The 15,348-nt window shown below is 42.0% G+C and overlaps 1 protein-coding gene across 1 annotated transcript in view; it reads left to right on the top strand.

The window, feature by feature from the left end:
• Positions 1-14,830, top strand: part of syngap1b (synaptic Ras GTPase activating protein 1b) — a 94,390-nt gene extending 79,560 nt beyond the window's left edge. Inside the window, exons 21-22 of the mRNA XM_042709042.1 lie at positions 2,668-2,740; positions 12,066-14,830. Coding sequence (XP_042564976.1) covers positions 2,668-2,740; positions 12,066-12,392 — 400 coding nt within the window. The 3' untranslated portion in view covers positions 12,393-14,830. The remainder of the gene's footprint in view (positions 1-2,667; positions 2,741-12,065) is intronic.
• Positions 14,831-15,348: the final 518 nt, after the last annotated feature.

Here is a 15,348-nt window from a genome sequence, read left to right as displayed (position 1 = left end):
TTAAACGTAGAAATTTCAATTATTTACATAAAAAGAAAACCATATTCTTAATATTTACCATAGCATCAAGCACTTGCTTAGTGGGTAGTATAAGAACTCTATTTTCTATTTTCATTTCAGTGTTAAATGATTTGAGTGCTTTGACATTTGAGTGGTTGTGTTGATACTGTTTGGTGACAGAGTGACAAGTGGCATGTGTGATTTGAAGGCTGCAGATCTTTGGTCAGTTCTCAAGCTACGGTACTATGTGCATTATTACAGGGATTCAACACAAGGAAACCCCCGAAAAATCTTCCTAAGAAAGACTGAAATGACCCATATACATATATATAGAGAATGTAGTGTATGCATTTATTGTTTTCTTTGCCTCTTTTTGTCAAAGATTATAGCAGCTCAGATCAATATTCTGATAAGATTGTATATTGCATCACAAACACTAAGCCCACACTATCCTGTAGATGTTTTTTTTTACTAGATCATGTTGAGTATCATAACAGTGCAACATTGCGCAATCGAGGAGGCAGAAAAAAAAAGCAGATGAGAACAACAGATAAACACCTTCGCCAATGTAGCAAATGATACAGTTTAGTGTGGGCTTACTGCTGTAAACACAACATTTATTCAGATGTGCAGTTCTGTGCCAACCAAATGCTGGTACTTGAGATTCCAATTTCGCTCTTGGTAGCATTACATATCAACACCGTAATCTGTGCCTGACCAATTGTTCATACATAGGTGTTAATGCATGAAGCACTTGACCTCTACACTCTAACCCTTAATGACCCTTAATGCCCTCTGACCCCGTATCGCCTGCCCCTATCTTCCCCTGAACACACGTACATCATTACTTGAAAAACAGGAAGCGATTCTTTCTTCTGTCTCTTTTATGTGAACTTCCTTCTGCTCCTTCTTTTGAAATTCAACAATCCCCCCTTTTTCTTTTTTTTCAATAAATGTCCTTTTTACTAAGACAGTGCCAATGTTTTACTCTGTACTTTTATTGAAGGTTTTTTTTGTTAAATATTCTCTTTTGTGTAAAGTAACATGATACTGTACATTATTTACAGAATAAAACATCAGAACCCATTGTTTGAAAAACTCACCTGTGGATTTCATTTCTTTTGTCAATGTTAAGTGTTGGTGTTGCCTGTAAGGTTTCTATTGTGAATTTTACAGCTATACCATATGAATGAATGCAGAACACATACTTCCTTTTGTTTTTGGATGGTTATAGAATGGTGATATGATGCATTAAAGAACATGTTATGTAAAGTTATTGTCATCTTCATGAACAATGTTCAAGCCCATTTTGTACAACACATCCTTTTACTAACCTGTTTCATATGTGGCTTGTCATACTAAAGTTGAAAAGCCTGTTCATGGGTTCACAAACCACAGCAGACTCCTCTGCTCTCCCATCCACTCCATCATGTAACGTCTCATATTCTGAAAGAAAGTATTTGCATTTTTTGTTTTGTTATTATTAATATATATCATAACATCCAAATTTGTTTATGATAATAGATTTTAAAGATGATTGAATTTCAATTAGATTTCTCTGTAGACAAAAAGAGACATTAAGTGGAGATCACAAAGAGGTGGCGTCTGTGCAGACAATTTTTGGCAATGTCAAAAATGAACAGCCACCACCTCAAAACAACAACTCTTTTTACACAGGTCATGCGGGTCAATTGCCTTATTGGCCTTGGTTGGTCATGGTTGATCTTTGGTGCTGTCTGAATAACACACAACATATGTCAGACTGCCCACACTGTGTGTGTACACAGCCATGAAAAACAAGACCTCAAAATAGACTTTGCTCTTTGGAACAAAGCCCCTTCTCCTCCCACCTTACCCGCCCATGAGAGTCCGACTGGCATTCCTTACAATTATAATCACTCCAGTCATTATCAAAGCCAAATCGCAAGGTTGTCACAGGAACACCATTCTCTCCTATTGTCAAGGCTAAATTAATAAGCTTGCTTGCTCATACCTGCAAGTAAACCCTGTGATATTTTCCCTATGGTACCACCCCACCCCCCCTCCCCCACCCTCCTCCCCCTCAGTTTCATCAGTTCAATTATTCCCTGGGGATGACAGGATATATAATTCATGTGACCTATCTGGAACACCATAATCACAACAGTACCTCCACTTAAGCCTGATAAAACTGAGGGAGAGGTTTTTTTGTTTTTGTGTCTTTTTTGGGGGGGAATATGTCAATTTGACAAAATGAGACCATGTGTGCTACTGGCCAATAAAGCACTGTGAGGCAGTGGATGTGCCAGTTATACTTTGCTGCAAATGTGCAGTGCTGTCGTGTAGTGAGCTAATAAAAGTAATCGGGCGCCTTGGCACGGAGCGTGTTACAGACGCACCCACCATGGCGACGTCTCAGTCAGTCTCTCTCTCTCAAATGAATTCTCCCCAAATGCTGCGATGTTTGAACTCAAAAGTGTTTCTCTCTCTCTCTCTCTCTCTCTCTCTCTCTCTCTCTCTCTCTCTCTCCCTCCCTCACTCTTTTCCTGTCCAACCCCAATTTTCCTCCTCTTCCTCTCATCTTCTCCCTCCCTCTCATCTTCTCCCTCCCTCCCTCCTCTCTCTCTCTCTCTCTCTCTCTTATTCTCTCTTTCTCTCTCTTTTCCGCTCTCTCTCTCTCTCATCAAGACTCATGGCTGTGGAGGATGAGCTGAGGGGTGGACCTGTGATTGAACCCAAAACCAGGATGTTTGCTGATCAGGTCTGTGCTCCTATTTCTTCTTCTCACGCTTTCTCTCTCGCGCTCGCGCGCTTTCTCTCTCTCTCACGCTCGCTCTCCTTCTCTCTCTGTCATTCTCTCAGATTCTCTCACTCTTTCTCTTGCTCTATTCAATGGCCTGTGCTACTTTCTCTATCTGTAGCTCTCTCTCTCCCTCTCTCTCTGTAGCTCTCTCTCTCTGTCTCCCCCTCCCTCTCTCTCTCCCACACAAACACACTTACACACACACACTCTCTCTTTCTCTCTCTCTCTCTCTCTCTCTCTCTCTCTCTCCCACACAAACACACACACACACACACACTCTCTCTCTCTCTCTCTCTGCATCTCCTCTCTGTCCAATATTTGTCTGTTAATGTTACGGTCTGCCTCCTTTTTTCCCATTTTCGGTTGTCTTTGCGGTTTGCGTTCGACTGTCTTGTCCTTTCATGTTCGTGTTTGATTGATTGTCCTCAGAGCCCATCCCTGCATCATCCCCTTTTTTCCCTCCTCCATTATTTTTTCTTTTATCGTGTATCTCGGTCTTGCTCATCTCCTACTCTGTCAGACCAGTGTTGGGTCTTGGCTGGATTCAGTGTGTGTGTGTGTGTGTGTGTGTGTGTGTGTGTGTATAAGGCCACTTTCAGACGTAAAGCGGTCCCCGCTCTCTGTCCTGCCCCCCTCTGCCCCGCCTCTCATCTGAAAAACAACAAACTATCCCGAGTCGTTTAAGCGAGATGACGTAGCGGTGAGGTTACCATAGGTCAGCTCAGTAATCAAACCACGTCTGGATAGTCAGCCTACCTGTAATTTAATCCTTTTGAAAATGTTATCATTGATAAGTTGGAATATGTTGTGAAGGAAAGCTCATAATTTGTGCATTTTCTTAGCTGACATTGCTACATTCGACATTGCAACGAAAAGTTAGTTCATAGAATACATAGCCTAATTTCAAATCATGCACCCATATTATTTAGTATGTTCAATAAATGCATTAAAAAAAATGCCTCTTTGGAGAATGTGATTGTTCCAAGTGATGTTTTAATGTCAAAAGTCAAAAGCCAAAATTAAAGTTTCCTCCTCGAACTAAGCCGTGATCGTATTGAATAAACAATGCTGATTGGTCAATTTCATAAAATTCCTAAACGGCCACATAAAAAAGTATTTTTTAAATAATTTTTATCTTGGAGATGGGCAGGCTTGTTCCTGATTCATGCACCCATGCGACGGGAGTCTCGGTGCTGTTCCCGCTGTGCCCGCCGTACCGCCACCCAGACCGGCCGCTTCGCCTATGCTGCCCACCCGCTTCTCATTAAAAAATGAATTGAACACTAGCGGGTGTCGCCTCACATGTGAAAAGCGTGGAAGACATGATTGCTTGCCCATACAAGGAGGAGTTTGCATTACCCCTTTTCACCACCATATCCAGAACAAAACGCTTTCATGAGGACCTGAGTGCTTGAGCTGTTTCCAGCATTTATGTTTAGCTGGTCTGTCACGTTGATTTTCTCTGTTGATGGCCTGTATGCCCTGTACCTATCAGCTGTCAATCACATGCCTGAAACGTTTAGTCATAGTCTGTCTTTGTGTTTTCCAGCAAATGAAAAAGTGTCTCAAGCCAAAATCCATGACATCATGTTTGACTTAGCTGCTCCCATACTCTCATGACAACATTGTATGTGCAGATTCTAGTATGACAAAGGAATGCATTTTCAGAAGCAGAGGCTTTCATCATTTCAAACTTGGAATCACAGAAGGGCTGTTCTGAGGGATCCTCACTTAATACATTTCCTTGACGCAGCAAGAAAAAAATGGCATCCCAGCAGCAGCACACACACAAAAAAAAAACTACTATTACATTGAGATACCTGGGCTGACCTGCAATGTCACAGTTCAGAGGGCTGCTGGGAACTGTAGTACCAGAAGTGCAGTGGAGACGCTGATCCAGCAGCTCTGAGCTCTGACTCAGCAGGGGCCTTTCCAGTTATTTCACTGATCAGCACTGAGCTTTTCCCCCACTGAGAGAGAGAGAGAAGAGAGAGAGAGAGAGAGAAGAGAGGGAGAAAGAGAGAGAGAAGAGAGGGAGAGAGAGAAAGAGAGAGAGAAAGATTAGCAGCAGAGGCTTAGAAAGCGGTAGCTCGTGAAGGTGAAAAATGGATTCTCTGCAGGGAGGCAATAGGATAACACTGTCTACTATCCACCTGGAGAGGGTGAAAGGTGGACATTCAACACTGAGAGAGCTTAAGGTCTCCTCACTGCTGTGTTTATTGTTGACTGTACATGCCAACTTGATATGGCTTCAGCCGGCCTCAGGCAGTGGACATACAAGCCTGATCTGCATTTTTACAAGCAATTGTTTGAGTCAAAGAGTGAGCTCCTCTGGCTGATTGGTGGACTGTACTGTGTGTTTCAACGGTGTTAATTGGACTTTATCTAGTGTGTTTGATTGAATCGTTTGGTAAAGACTGTGGATGTTGAAGTTGAGTCTCATCTCTGGTAATCAGTTTGTCTGTTGGTCAGTTTAAAGGAGAAAACATAGGTCGTAGATGAAATTCTGAAATGTGTTTCTGTATCAACTGGTTGGAAAAGGGGCTAACAACACCAATGTGCTTAATGGAAAAATATGTATCTGTATGATACTGAAAGTCACTTTGGATTAAAATGTCTGCTTGATGAAAGCATTTAAATAAAAAATGGGAAATGTGCAGTTATTGAAGTTCCACTGATATAGAGGGTCGTGCTGATTATTTTCATATCAACTCTGATTTGAACTTAGATTGTCCTCTACATTTAGTCTCCGTTGTGCTTTGCAGTTGTGCGTATGTACTTTAACAACAGTGCTGAGTGCCAGAAATGACATGTTGAGATGACCTTGGAGAACAATCAAGGGATAGTCACACATCCTTTTCTCCAAATGAAGCCTCCACATTGTGTGTTTTGGTCACCCTGCTGTTGCGGTCGAAGCTTGTTTTCCTCTAAATACAACATCCAGCAGTGCTGTCACACGCCTGAAGTGTCCTTCCCTTACACGTTATCAGTGTTCAGTAGAATCCTTGCCCCTCAAACACAGGAAAGCCACGGTGTTTTGATGAGTTCGGTTTCTCTGTGCGTGACTCATCAGAATGCGTCTGACTTGAGTGCCTAAACCATAATTATGAATTCCGCCCTTCGTGTTACAGACATCATTTGTGACTAATAGGGTCTTTCGGGGTCCATTTGACAGTTAAGTATACCGTGGCGGCCGATCGTCCGCTCTGATCTGGTGCTGCTGCTAATTCACTGAAAGGGAGTTTTGCGTCAGTCTTTGCAGATGGTGACGTCTAACACGTACGGCTCTTCGGGCTACTGGGCTCGGGTATGATCCATAGATGAGTAACCGTGGATATACTCTACAACCATGAACAGATACCTCTTATCAGTACAGAATGATGTCTGTTTAAATGCTCTTAAACGCATGGCCGCGATGGACAGATCCTTTCCATTCGGTTTCTGATCCGTCGGTTCCATCACAGGTGTGACCGGCGGGCAATCAATGTTTTTTTTTGCTTAACCTATGTTGATGAAGACTTCAGACCAGGGAGACTTAAGAGGCGTTTAGAGGAGGGAGGTATTTCAGTGTGCTGTTTATAGGAGACACCCCTCATCCCAGTAGATACATTCTCACTGTCACACACTAAGTAACTCCTCTGTTGCATGCGATACACTTTTTGTTGTGTTTGTATTCAGAGGACTTTTTGCATGATGTGTTTTTGCCGCTGTCATTGTGCTTTCTGCAGTATTCTTTCTTCCCGGTCTTGTGCGTGTGCATTCAACATTTGAAGAGGCCATTTACATACTTCCATTTCTCTGTGTGTCAGTGTTCTATGTCCACCTTCCTGAATCTCGTTTTAAGTAATTGTCTTGCCTGTAGGCATTGTTCAGTCATTATGTTATGGCGTCTCATGAACTTCAATTGTTTTGCTCCCAGTGATTGCATAATTGCTCTGTAGCATGTCATGTTTCGCTACCCCTTAACTCCTGACCTCAGGAAAGGTGATAGAGTTTTGTTTTAATTTACTATTTTAATAGAAAGAATGGGGGCGAGAGGAGATTGTTGTTTGAACCAGAAGGAATTGGCACATTGGAATAGTCAAGTCAAGTATCATGCTGCTTTGTTGTACAGCATGCTGGCTGGAATACCATAGCATGCTAGCTATCAGGGATCTGCGTGTTGGCTGCCAGCTTTACTGGGACATATTTGTGGGTTTAACTGTGCAGTTCAGTCAGTGTTTGTGTCATATGAGGGAATTTATGTGTTATGTGTTATTTGTGTAAAGTTTGTGTGTGATTGTGTCTTTACATGTTCGGTGTGAAGTTGTCTATCTATGTGCTTGTATTTCTGTCTTTATGTGACTACGTGTCCAAGTGATCATATTTTTTATGTGCATATTAGTGTTTTTGTGTGAGTGGGTGTGTGTGTAAGTGTGTAAGTGTGTATGTGTGTTACTCTTGGTCCTGCACCTGCCCTCCTCTCCTTCTCCTTTTGGGTTCTCTTATCTAACACACAGGCCCTTCCTCTCCTCTTCTTCCTCCCTGTTCTCTCCTCTTCTCCTCCTTTTTTCTCCTCTTCATCTGCCCATTCCCCTAACCCCTCTTCCCTGACACATCTACACTCCCATCTTTCCCCATCTCTTCAAAACTGCTTCATGTCTCTCCTTTCTGTATCCCTCTCTTCTTCTTCTCCTCCTCCTCTCTCCTCTTACTTCTTTGATCGTTTCCTCTCTCCTCTCCATCCCTGACTCCTCTCCTCTCCTCTCCTCTCCTCTGCTCCTCGATTGCTCCTTTCTCCTTGTGTTGATGGGATACGGTGATTTCTCTTAGGGGAGGCGGCAATCCATCCTAGTGCAGCCCCGTCTCGCTCCTGTCCCACCCCGAATTCAAAGGTAAACTACCGATCAGTGTCCACCCTGTCACAACGCACATACACACACACACACACACACACACACACACACACACACACACACACACACACACACACACACACACACACACACACTGCAGCCCTGTAGTCCACCCCACCTCACCCCACCCTATTGTGAGGACAGGCAAATGGTGGAGTGGAAGATCTAGTGATGTAGCACGCCAGACACTGAAGCAGTGGGCCTCACAGCAGCGATATGATCACTATGAGGAAACAGCAGATATTTCAGTTCAGTTTCTTTATTTTAATTTTTCTGTTCATTATTTATCCTAGCTGGTATCCATTGAGAGAAGTTGAGGAATGGTAGCGCCACTGCCAAAGTTGCATGTTGTGTGAGGTAACATATACCATATATATATAACAAATATATATATACGTATACATATATATTTACAATCATTTAGGTATTGCGGTGTCAGGCAAATTAACTGATAAATGAAATCTAATTTTAAACCAATTTAAAAAAAATGATTAATTGTCATTTATGCTGGAGCTGAACTATTTCCTTTGAAATGTCAACAAAGTTTTTTGACAAAATATGTGTGGCCATTTAAATGGTCTGGCCTTTGTTGTTAATATACTGTATATTTTTAATACAACACATTTTGTATGGGATAGAATCTGTTTCTGATCACACATATTCTTTTTGTGAGAATACTGGTACACAGACAGGCATATACAGAGACTTCCCATAATGCTTTGCAATGGGAGGTACAGACTTGTCTCCAGCAGCAATTCTAAATTCAAAATTCCTGACAGTAGCTAACTGAAAAGAATTAATGGATTCCAGGATTATGAACTAATTCACATTTATTGAGGCTATACCATTTGTTCTGAAGATCTGCATATTATTTCTCTTAAAACAATTTAAATGAAAAGTAATTTATCACATTAGTTATTTCAAATCTGGCAACATCCTGAATGCAATATTTACACTACTACCATTACTCAAAAATATGATCTCTATTTCCTGTGTAACCCCAACTGAGACAGCCTTTCCCTCAACGTGATTGACAAACATGATGTAATATGAGCGGCATATAAAATATTACGCAATAAATATTAACACATGCACTTCTACAACATATATTCATAAGTGCCTACATAGATCAAAGGACAAACACATATACACACACATGTTAAGTCTCTGTATCTCCCTCTTTCTCTCTCTTACACACACACACACACACAAACACACACACACACACACACACACACACACACACACACACACACACACATTCATTTCAGATGAGCAAAGAGCTCATAATCACGTTCATTCTATTGGCATCATTTACCCTCCAAGCATGTGTGCCGAGCATTGTGGGAAATCTCCGTATCTGGCTCGCTCCTTCCCTGAAAGGAAACCGTATATGTGTGAAAGAGAACGTGTGTGCTTGACTGTGTGTGTGTGTGTGTGTGTGTGTGTGTGTTTGTGGCTACCATGTTTGTTTGTTTGTTTTTGTTATGTGATGATATAATTGTTTGTGTTGCATTTGTGAAGTGCAGTTTGTATGTGCTGTTTTCACCTGGTGAAATCTTCGGTCAGATATGTGTGTTGACATTGTGGGCATTGTATCAGTGTTGGACACGAGTTGAAGAGAGAGGTATTTGGTATGGCATTCCTATTAGGAATTACACAATGTATGCTGTACTTCCACTGAAACTAATTGGAATGACATTTTTGGGATATTTGAGCTAAGCATACATAAATCCCTATGTGTGTATCTCTCTTTGTAACTCTGACGATCAGTGCCTTAATTGTTAGCTTGTTTGTGGGTCTGTTCTTTTTCCACGTATCATGGATAGCCTTCTGTGTAAAATGGATCGAATCGGGTCTGGAATTGGAGTAAACAATGCACTCAGTACATGGTTTTATTTAGACCAGACCTGTGAGAGATGCCTTATTCTTCTTCTGGATGTTGGCTCTTCTGAATAGCCCACCCGTGACTGCATCTAGGAATAAGATGCCGCCATTCTGTTTCTGGCCCATTTCTTTTGTTTGTAGCGCAATCAATAGATTGTTGTCAAAAGTGCCAACAGCTTATAAGGCAGCCCTATGAATCTGGCCCCACGGGGACCCAACCAATGAGCTTTTGTAGGATCTGACAGAGATTCCACCATCCACTTCGACTGTCCTCATTTCACTCTATTTGTTAATGTTGCTGTTACTCTTTCATAGGGGAATGGTAAAGCATATTCAGTCATTTGCTGTGATACCTTCAGTCCATATGAGTTCAAGGTTCTGAGTGAGAAGAGAAAAGCTCTGCTGAGTCAATGGAAATTTGACCACTGTTATTCACCCTCTATGAATGCTATGACATTGATGTTTGTCCATACTAAACCCAACACTATTGACCTCAACAATATGTACCTCCTGGATGTCATACTTGTTGAATCCGGTTTTGTCAGAGAAGATCATGAAAGGTCTTTTCTTCCCCAGTGCTTCATTCACATTGAACAATCAATGTAAACATTTTGATAATGCTTCGGAGTCACTTGTCGTAGAGAAATTGAGGAGCTATGCTTTTTAAGTTCTGCTATCTAATCTGTGTAAAAACAAATGTGAGCGTCATACACACTGCAGTGAAGAGACTGCTTCATTACCTGGTGTACACATAGCAACCTACTGAAGTTCTCTAACCATAAGCTCTAATAATCCAACTGTTTTCTCCCCCACTGCTTCGATACAGACCTCACTGAATGAGACTGAGCTTGACGGCTTGCACAATGAGCTCGATTTAGTTACTTATAACTGAAATCATGACTGGTATTTTCCATTGACGTTTCTCTGCGCCAATGTAGGTAAGAATAGAAGATAAGACCAAATGAAAACCTTGGCCAATCAGCCTGTCCACACTTTCAACCCAGACTGTGAACTGTGTGTCAATTCGCTGAATGAGAAAAGCAACAGGAACCCATCACTGAAATGGGCACGGGCTTGAAAGTATGATTGGTGGCGTGAAAAAGGTTTTAATTTGATTTCATTAATTTTAATTTAATTATATAACAATAAATATATGTTGTAGACAAGGTCTATAGGCAAACATTGTGGCTATGTTCCTACACTGTTCTGTCACCTTTGCATGCTGATATGTGTATTGTAAGATGGTTGTTGGATATGATCATGAAATGATTGCCCTGTATAACACTGTTGGGTGACATGGCAACCCTTCTTAGGGAAACCTCTATAAAAGTAAGTATATGCAGACTCACTCAGTATAGGACACAGTGGATCCCAGTGAATGGTTTGAACCTTCTTTTTTTTGTATTTCTTTTCTGTGGTTCTTACACTAAAGTCCTATCAGCTGTTAGGAAACTGATCTTGCCCAGGCCTTATCTTTTAGAGTGAACATGATTCTGAGGGCAGGATTCTTCCATGCTCCCCAGAAGACAGAAAGTCAGAAATGGATGACCTCTCCAGCACTGTCCTCAGAATCATGTTCTTTTCATGACATTCCAGTCATACGGACTGATTCAATCCAACTAGCCCCCCCCCACCCCCACCCCCACCCCTACCACACACTCCACAACGGATGTACTATAAAGGACCCAGTAACACACAGCCACTGTGGAGACCACCAAGCATACTCACCTATTTACCCCTGAATTATAACCCACCAAGCATACTCACCTATTTACCCCTGGATTATAACCAACCCAGTATACTCACCTATTTACCCCTGGATTATAACCCACCCAGCATACTCACCTATTTACCCCTGGATTATAACCCACCCAGCATACTCACCTATTTACCCCTGGATTTTAACTCACCCAGCATACTCACCTATTTACCCCTGGATTTTAACCCCTCCCCCATCCCTTTCTTTCTCTCTCCCTTCTAATCCTCTGTTGGTGTGGATGTTTCTCATCTCTGCTTTATAACTCATTCTCCTCTCTCCTCCTCCTCCTCCTCCCTGTCCACCACTCCTCCAATCCCTTGTCACCTCCTCCTCTCTCCTCCTCCTCTCTCTCTCTCACTTTCTCTTTCCTTTAATATGGTTTTCCTTCTTTTTATTCAATCTCTCCTTATTTGGATCCTTTACGTGATCAATATCTCTTGCTTTGAACGTTTTCTCCACCACTGTATTGATCTACTTCTTCTCGAGAACTTCCCCTCTTCCCTCACCGAACACACTTTTGTTCTTCTCTGAACTTTTGAGTTCTCTCTTTTGTCTCTCTTTTTCCACATGCACACCTCACCCATGACTCTCTGGCTCTTCTTGGTTGACCTTTGGCATCGACCCACTCCCTCGTCCACCACTTCCACACTCCATGTGCCCCCTCTTCCGGCCTCTCCCTCTCCCCCCTGCCCTCTCCTCTTCCCTCTCTTCTCTGCTTCTCTTTCTCTCTCTGTCTTGCTAGGAAGACCAGCTTTCCTCCTTGGGTTCAGCAGACGCCGGTGTGAATAAAGGAGGAGGAGGAGGAAGAGGAGGAATACTCCTTGCAGCTGACCCTGGAGTCTCTTCTTATGGAATCTCCCCAGACAAACCCCCTCGGAACGGAGTCCTGTCCCCCCCCTCGGCCCCGTCGGGCCCGTCTCCTCATTCCCCTCCTCACCCTCACCGCAGCCAGAATGGAGAGCTCCGTGGCAACCAAAAATCCATCCCAGTGTCAGTCACAACGGCAACTAGCCCCCCAGCAACCGAGACATCAGTGTCTGGCCAAGCAGGAGGGGGAGCAGGTCAATAACAACACCAGGCCAAATAAATGAGAGAAGAGCCAGAGCCTAAAAAAGTCACCCTAATTTCACTAGAATAGCCCCTCGTGTCGCCATTTTATTTTTGCTATCCTGTGCTCAAACCAGAGAGAGAGAAGAATTATGTGGGGGGCAGCACATATTTTACACATAGCATGAACAGAAGAGAATCAAGGGCTTTCAGGAGACCTGATCTCCAAAGATCCAAAAAGGCTTTGGTCAATATCTGTCTTTAGAGACAGGTGACTATACTTTAAATATCTTGGATATCATTGGAATATCATATGGTTTTTTGTTTTTTTTAAAGAAACCTTTTAACAATCCTCTTACTTGTTGACCACAAGAAGGTTAATGGAGAAAGCAAACGCAAACCCACAAGTAGAATCTTGATTATACGGACTCAGTCGTAGTTGTCTTCTGTCTTGAAAATGCTATAAACATCCTTTGGTGAAGACGTTGTAATGTGGTCTAGCTTCCGTAGTGCCTTTCAGCATCTATAAACAGGGTTTTAAAAAAGTAGTAAAATGTGCTAGCAATGTTATCACACTAGTGGTTGAATCACACAGTGTAATCAGAAAATCAAAGAGAACTGTCAGTACGATGCCATTTTAACAAACCTGTGTGTCCAAGGCAAGACAAGTCCACTTTTTGTGGATTTCACAACTTCAAACACTTGAGGGAAGTGGTTATAGTCATCAAAATTGTAATTAACTTCTTTTTTTTGTTCATTTATTTATTTTTCGCCGAACTGGACTTGCATTGTTTTCTCTTCTCAATCTCAGAACCTGATGATGATTACTTGGTGCTACAGAAACAAACCGTGTCATTTCCTGTCTGTGTCACAGCACTGCCTCTCATTCACTCACTGTCCATTTGTCCTCGTCTACACGGCTCCTCTTTAATTTACATGCTACTGTCTAAATGTCCTAAGTGTTTATATGTGCACATATGTGTGTGTGTGTGTGTGTGTGTGTGTGTGTGTGTCTCTGTGTGTGGGTGTGTGTGTGTGAATTTGAGAGGGGTAGAGAGAGTGAGTGCAAAAAAATGTAATGTGAACGTTTGTTTACATTGATGTTCATGAAGGAAGTGGAGTAAAAGGTGGACTCTGTCAGGTAAACTATTGCCTTTCAATCAAAAGAAAGGGGGCAGGTCATTAGTGGGACATAATGGCAGGTATATATCTGTATATGTATAAAGGTATAACATCTATTTTTCTATGTATGCGTCACTATATGCCTCAAGAAAGCTGTCCATGAGAGCATTGTAAGTGCCCAACTGAGAATATCAGTGCTGACAAATAATGTTTGAGAATTATTTGACTGAAATGTAAGTTCTTGTCATTAGTTATTGTAAAAATGGTTTTCGAAGAGGTGTATGATTAAGGTATGTCATCATTTCTACTCTTTGATTATCCCTCGACCGATCCTTAGTAACTCTTACTGGCCCTAAACTCAGAAAGATGCTCGTAGTGACTTTTCTGTACATTATAAAATTGTACCTTAAAAGCATGCCAGATATCTACAGTATTGTATTAAGATGGACTGTGTTTAGCATATCTTAAGTCTTGTTCTATGTTATCCATCCTTTGTCCCATTTCTTTTGTATACTGTCCGTTGTTATGTTTGTTTGGAAAAGAGTGACTTTATTGCCATTTTCTTTTAACTTTGCGCAAGACATCCATGTATGTGTGCATTGTTGTGCTGATGCAACTAGCTATTGTTCTTCATGCGCTTCTAGTTTCATGGAAAGGACAAAGGTTAACCCATGTCTCCTTTTTTAGTTGTTTTGCAAGCGCATACACTAGGCCTTACAATAACGTATAAATGCAGCGAGCACAGCATGCAAGTGTTGACATGCCTGTACCACAGGCTACCATGTGCAATTGGCCTATGAAAGACAAATCACACAATAACACTATTAAGCTATAATGTCCAGAAGAGCATCTAGCCAGGGGAAGGCAGGAACTGGTTTCGACCGAAGAGTGAAAAATAAAGACATAGATTGAGGGCTATCATTTAAATGACCTGTGCTGCATCTAGTAATAAATACAATGTGTTACAATAGGGGAGATGCACTGTAGGATACAGGGTTGACAATGCACAGTGCCATGAATATACCTCAGACAAAGAATTGAGAGACTCAGGTAAACAAACCATTGCCTCACACCTGAACATAAACAGGCAAAAACAGTAAATGAATGGCTGCCTCTGAGTGGTTGATCCATCTATCGGAAGCAATGATTGGATAGCACTCTACCAAGCTCCTCCCCTGTTCTTCTCTCTCTATCTTCCTTCTCTCCCTCCAGCCAATCACACAGCATCATGGAGGACAATCGGGAACCTGATTGGCTGATGCAGCCAGGGCGGTACTCAGGATGGCCTGGCCTTAATTCAAGGGCACTATCTCATGATTGACAGAAGGAGAAACTGAGGCTCTTATCAAACTCTGTTTTCATAACGGAAGCCTCAGTGCCAAAGTGGTCCCCAGTGTGAAGATGTGCAACAGAATACTACGAGTATCCACTCCTTTCTCGACCCCCAACCCCCCCCCCCCCCCCCCCCCCCTCTGAATGTGTGGATGTTTTGCGTCCATGCTGGGAAGTGTGGTTGTGTTGAGAAACAAGACGAGGCCTTTGTTGTCTTAAGCATGCAAAAGACCATCTTTCCACGATGCCTGAAGAAGGCCAAGTTTGGATGGCCAAAAAAAAAGTCAAAGAAGGCTAAAAACAGGTGCATGTTTAAAAAAAGGAAGTCCTGGGGTAAGATGTGTTTCAAAGGTGCTTTGTTAATTGTTTTTTTTTCTTTCTTAACAGTATTTTCAATTTCGTAACTCGCCACTATTTTGAGTTAATTTAGTAATCACCTCCATTACTCACTTACCGGGCTTATTTGGACCATCTTTAGTTTTTGCTCTTTTTCACTCTGTGTCTTTGGTGATTTAGAGGTAACA

The sequence above is a fragment of the Clupea harengus genome, chromosome 11, assembly GCF_900700415.2.
Source record: "Clupea harengus chromosome 11, Ch_v2.0.2, whole genome shotgun sequence".
Classification (NCBI taxonomy): Eukaryota; Metazoa; Chordata; class Actinopteri; order Clupeiformes; family Clupeidae; genus Clupea; species Clupea harengus.
The sequence above is the reverse complement of the archived record's forward strand: the minus strand, read 5'-3'. Positions and strand labels throughout refer to the sequence as shown.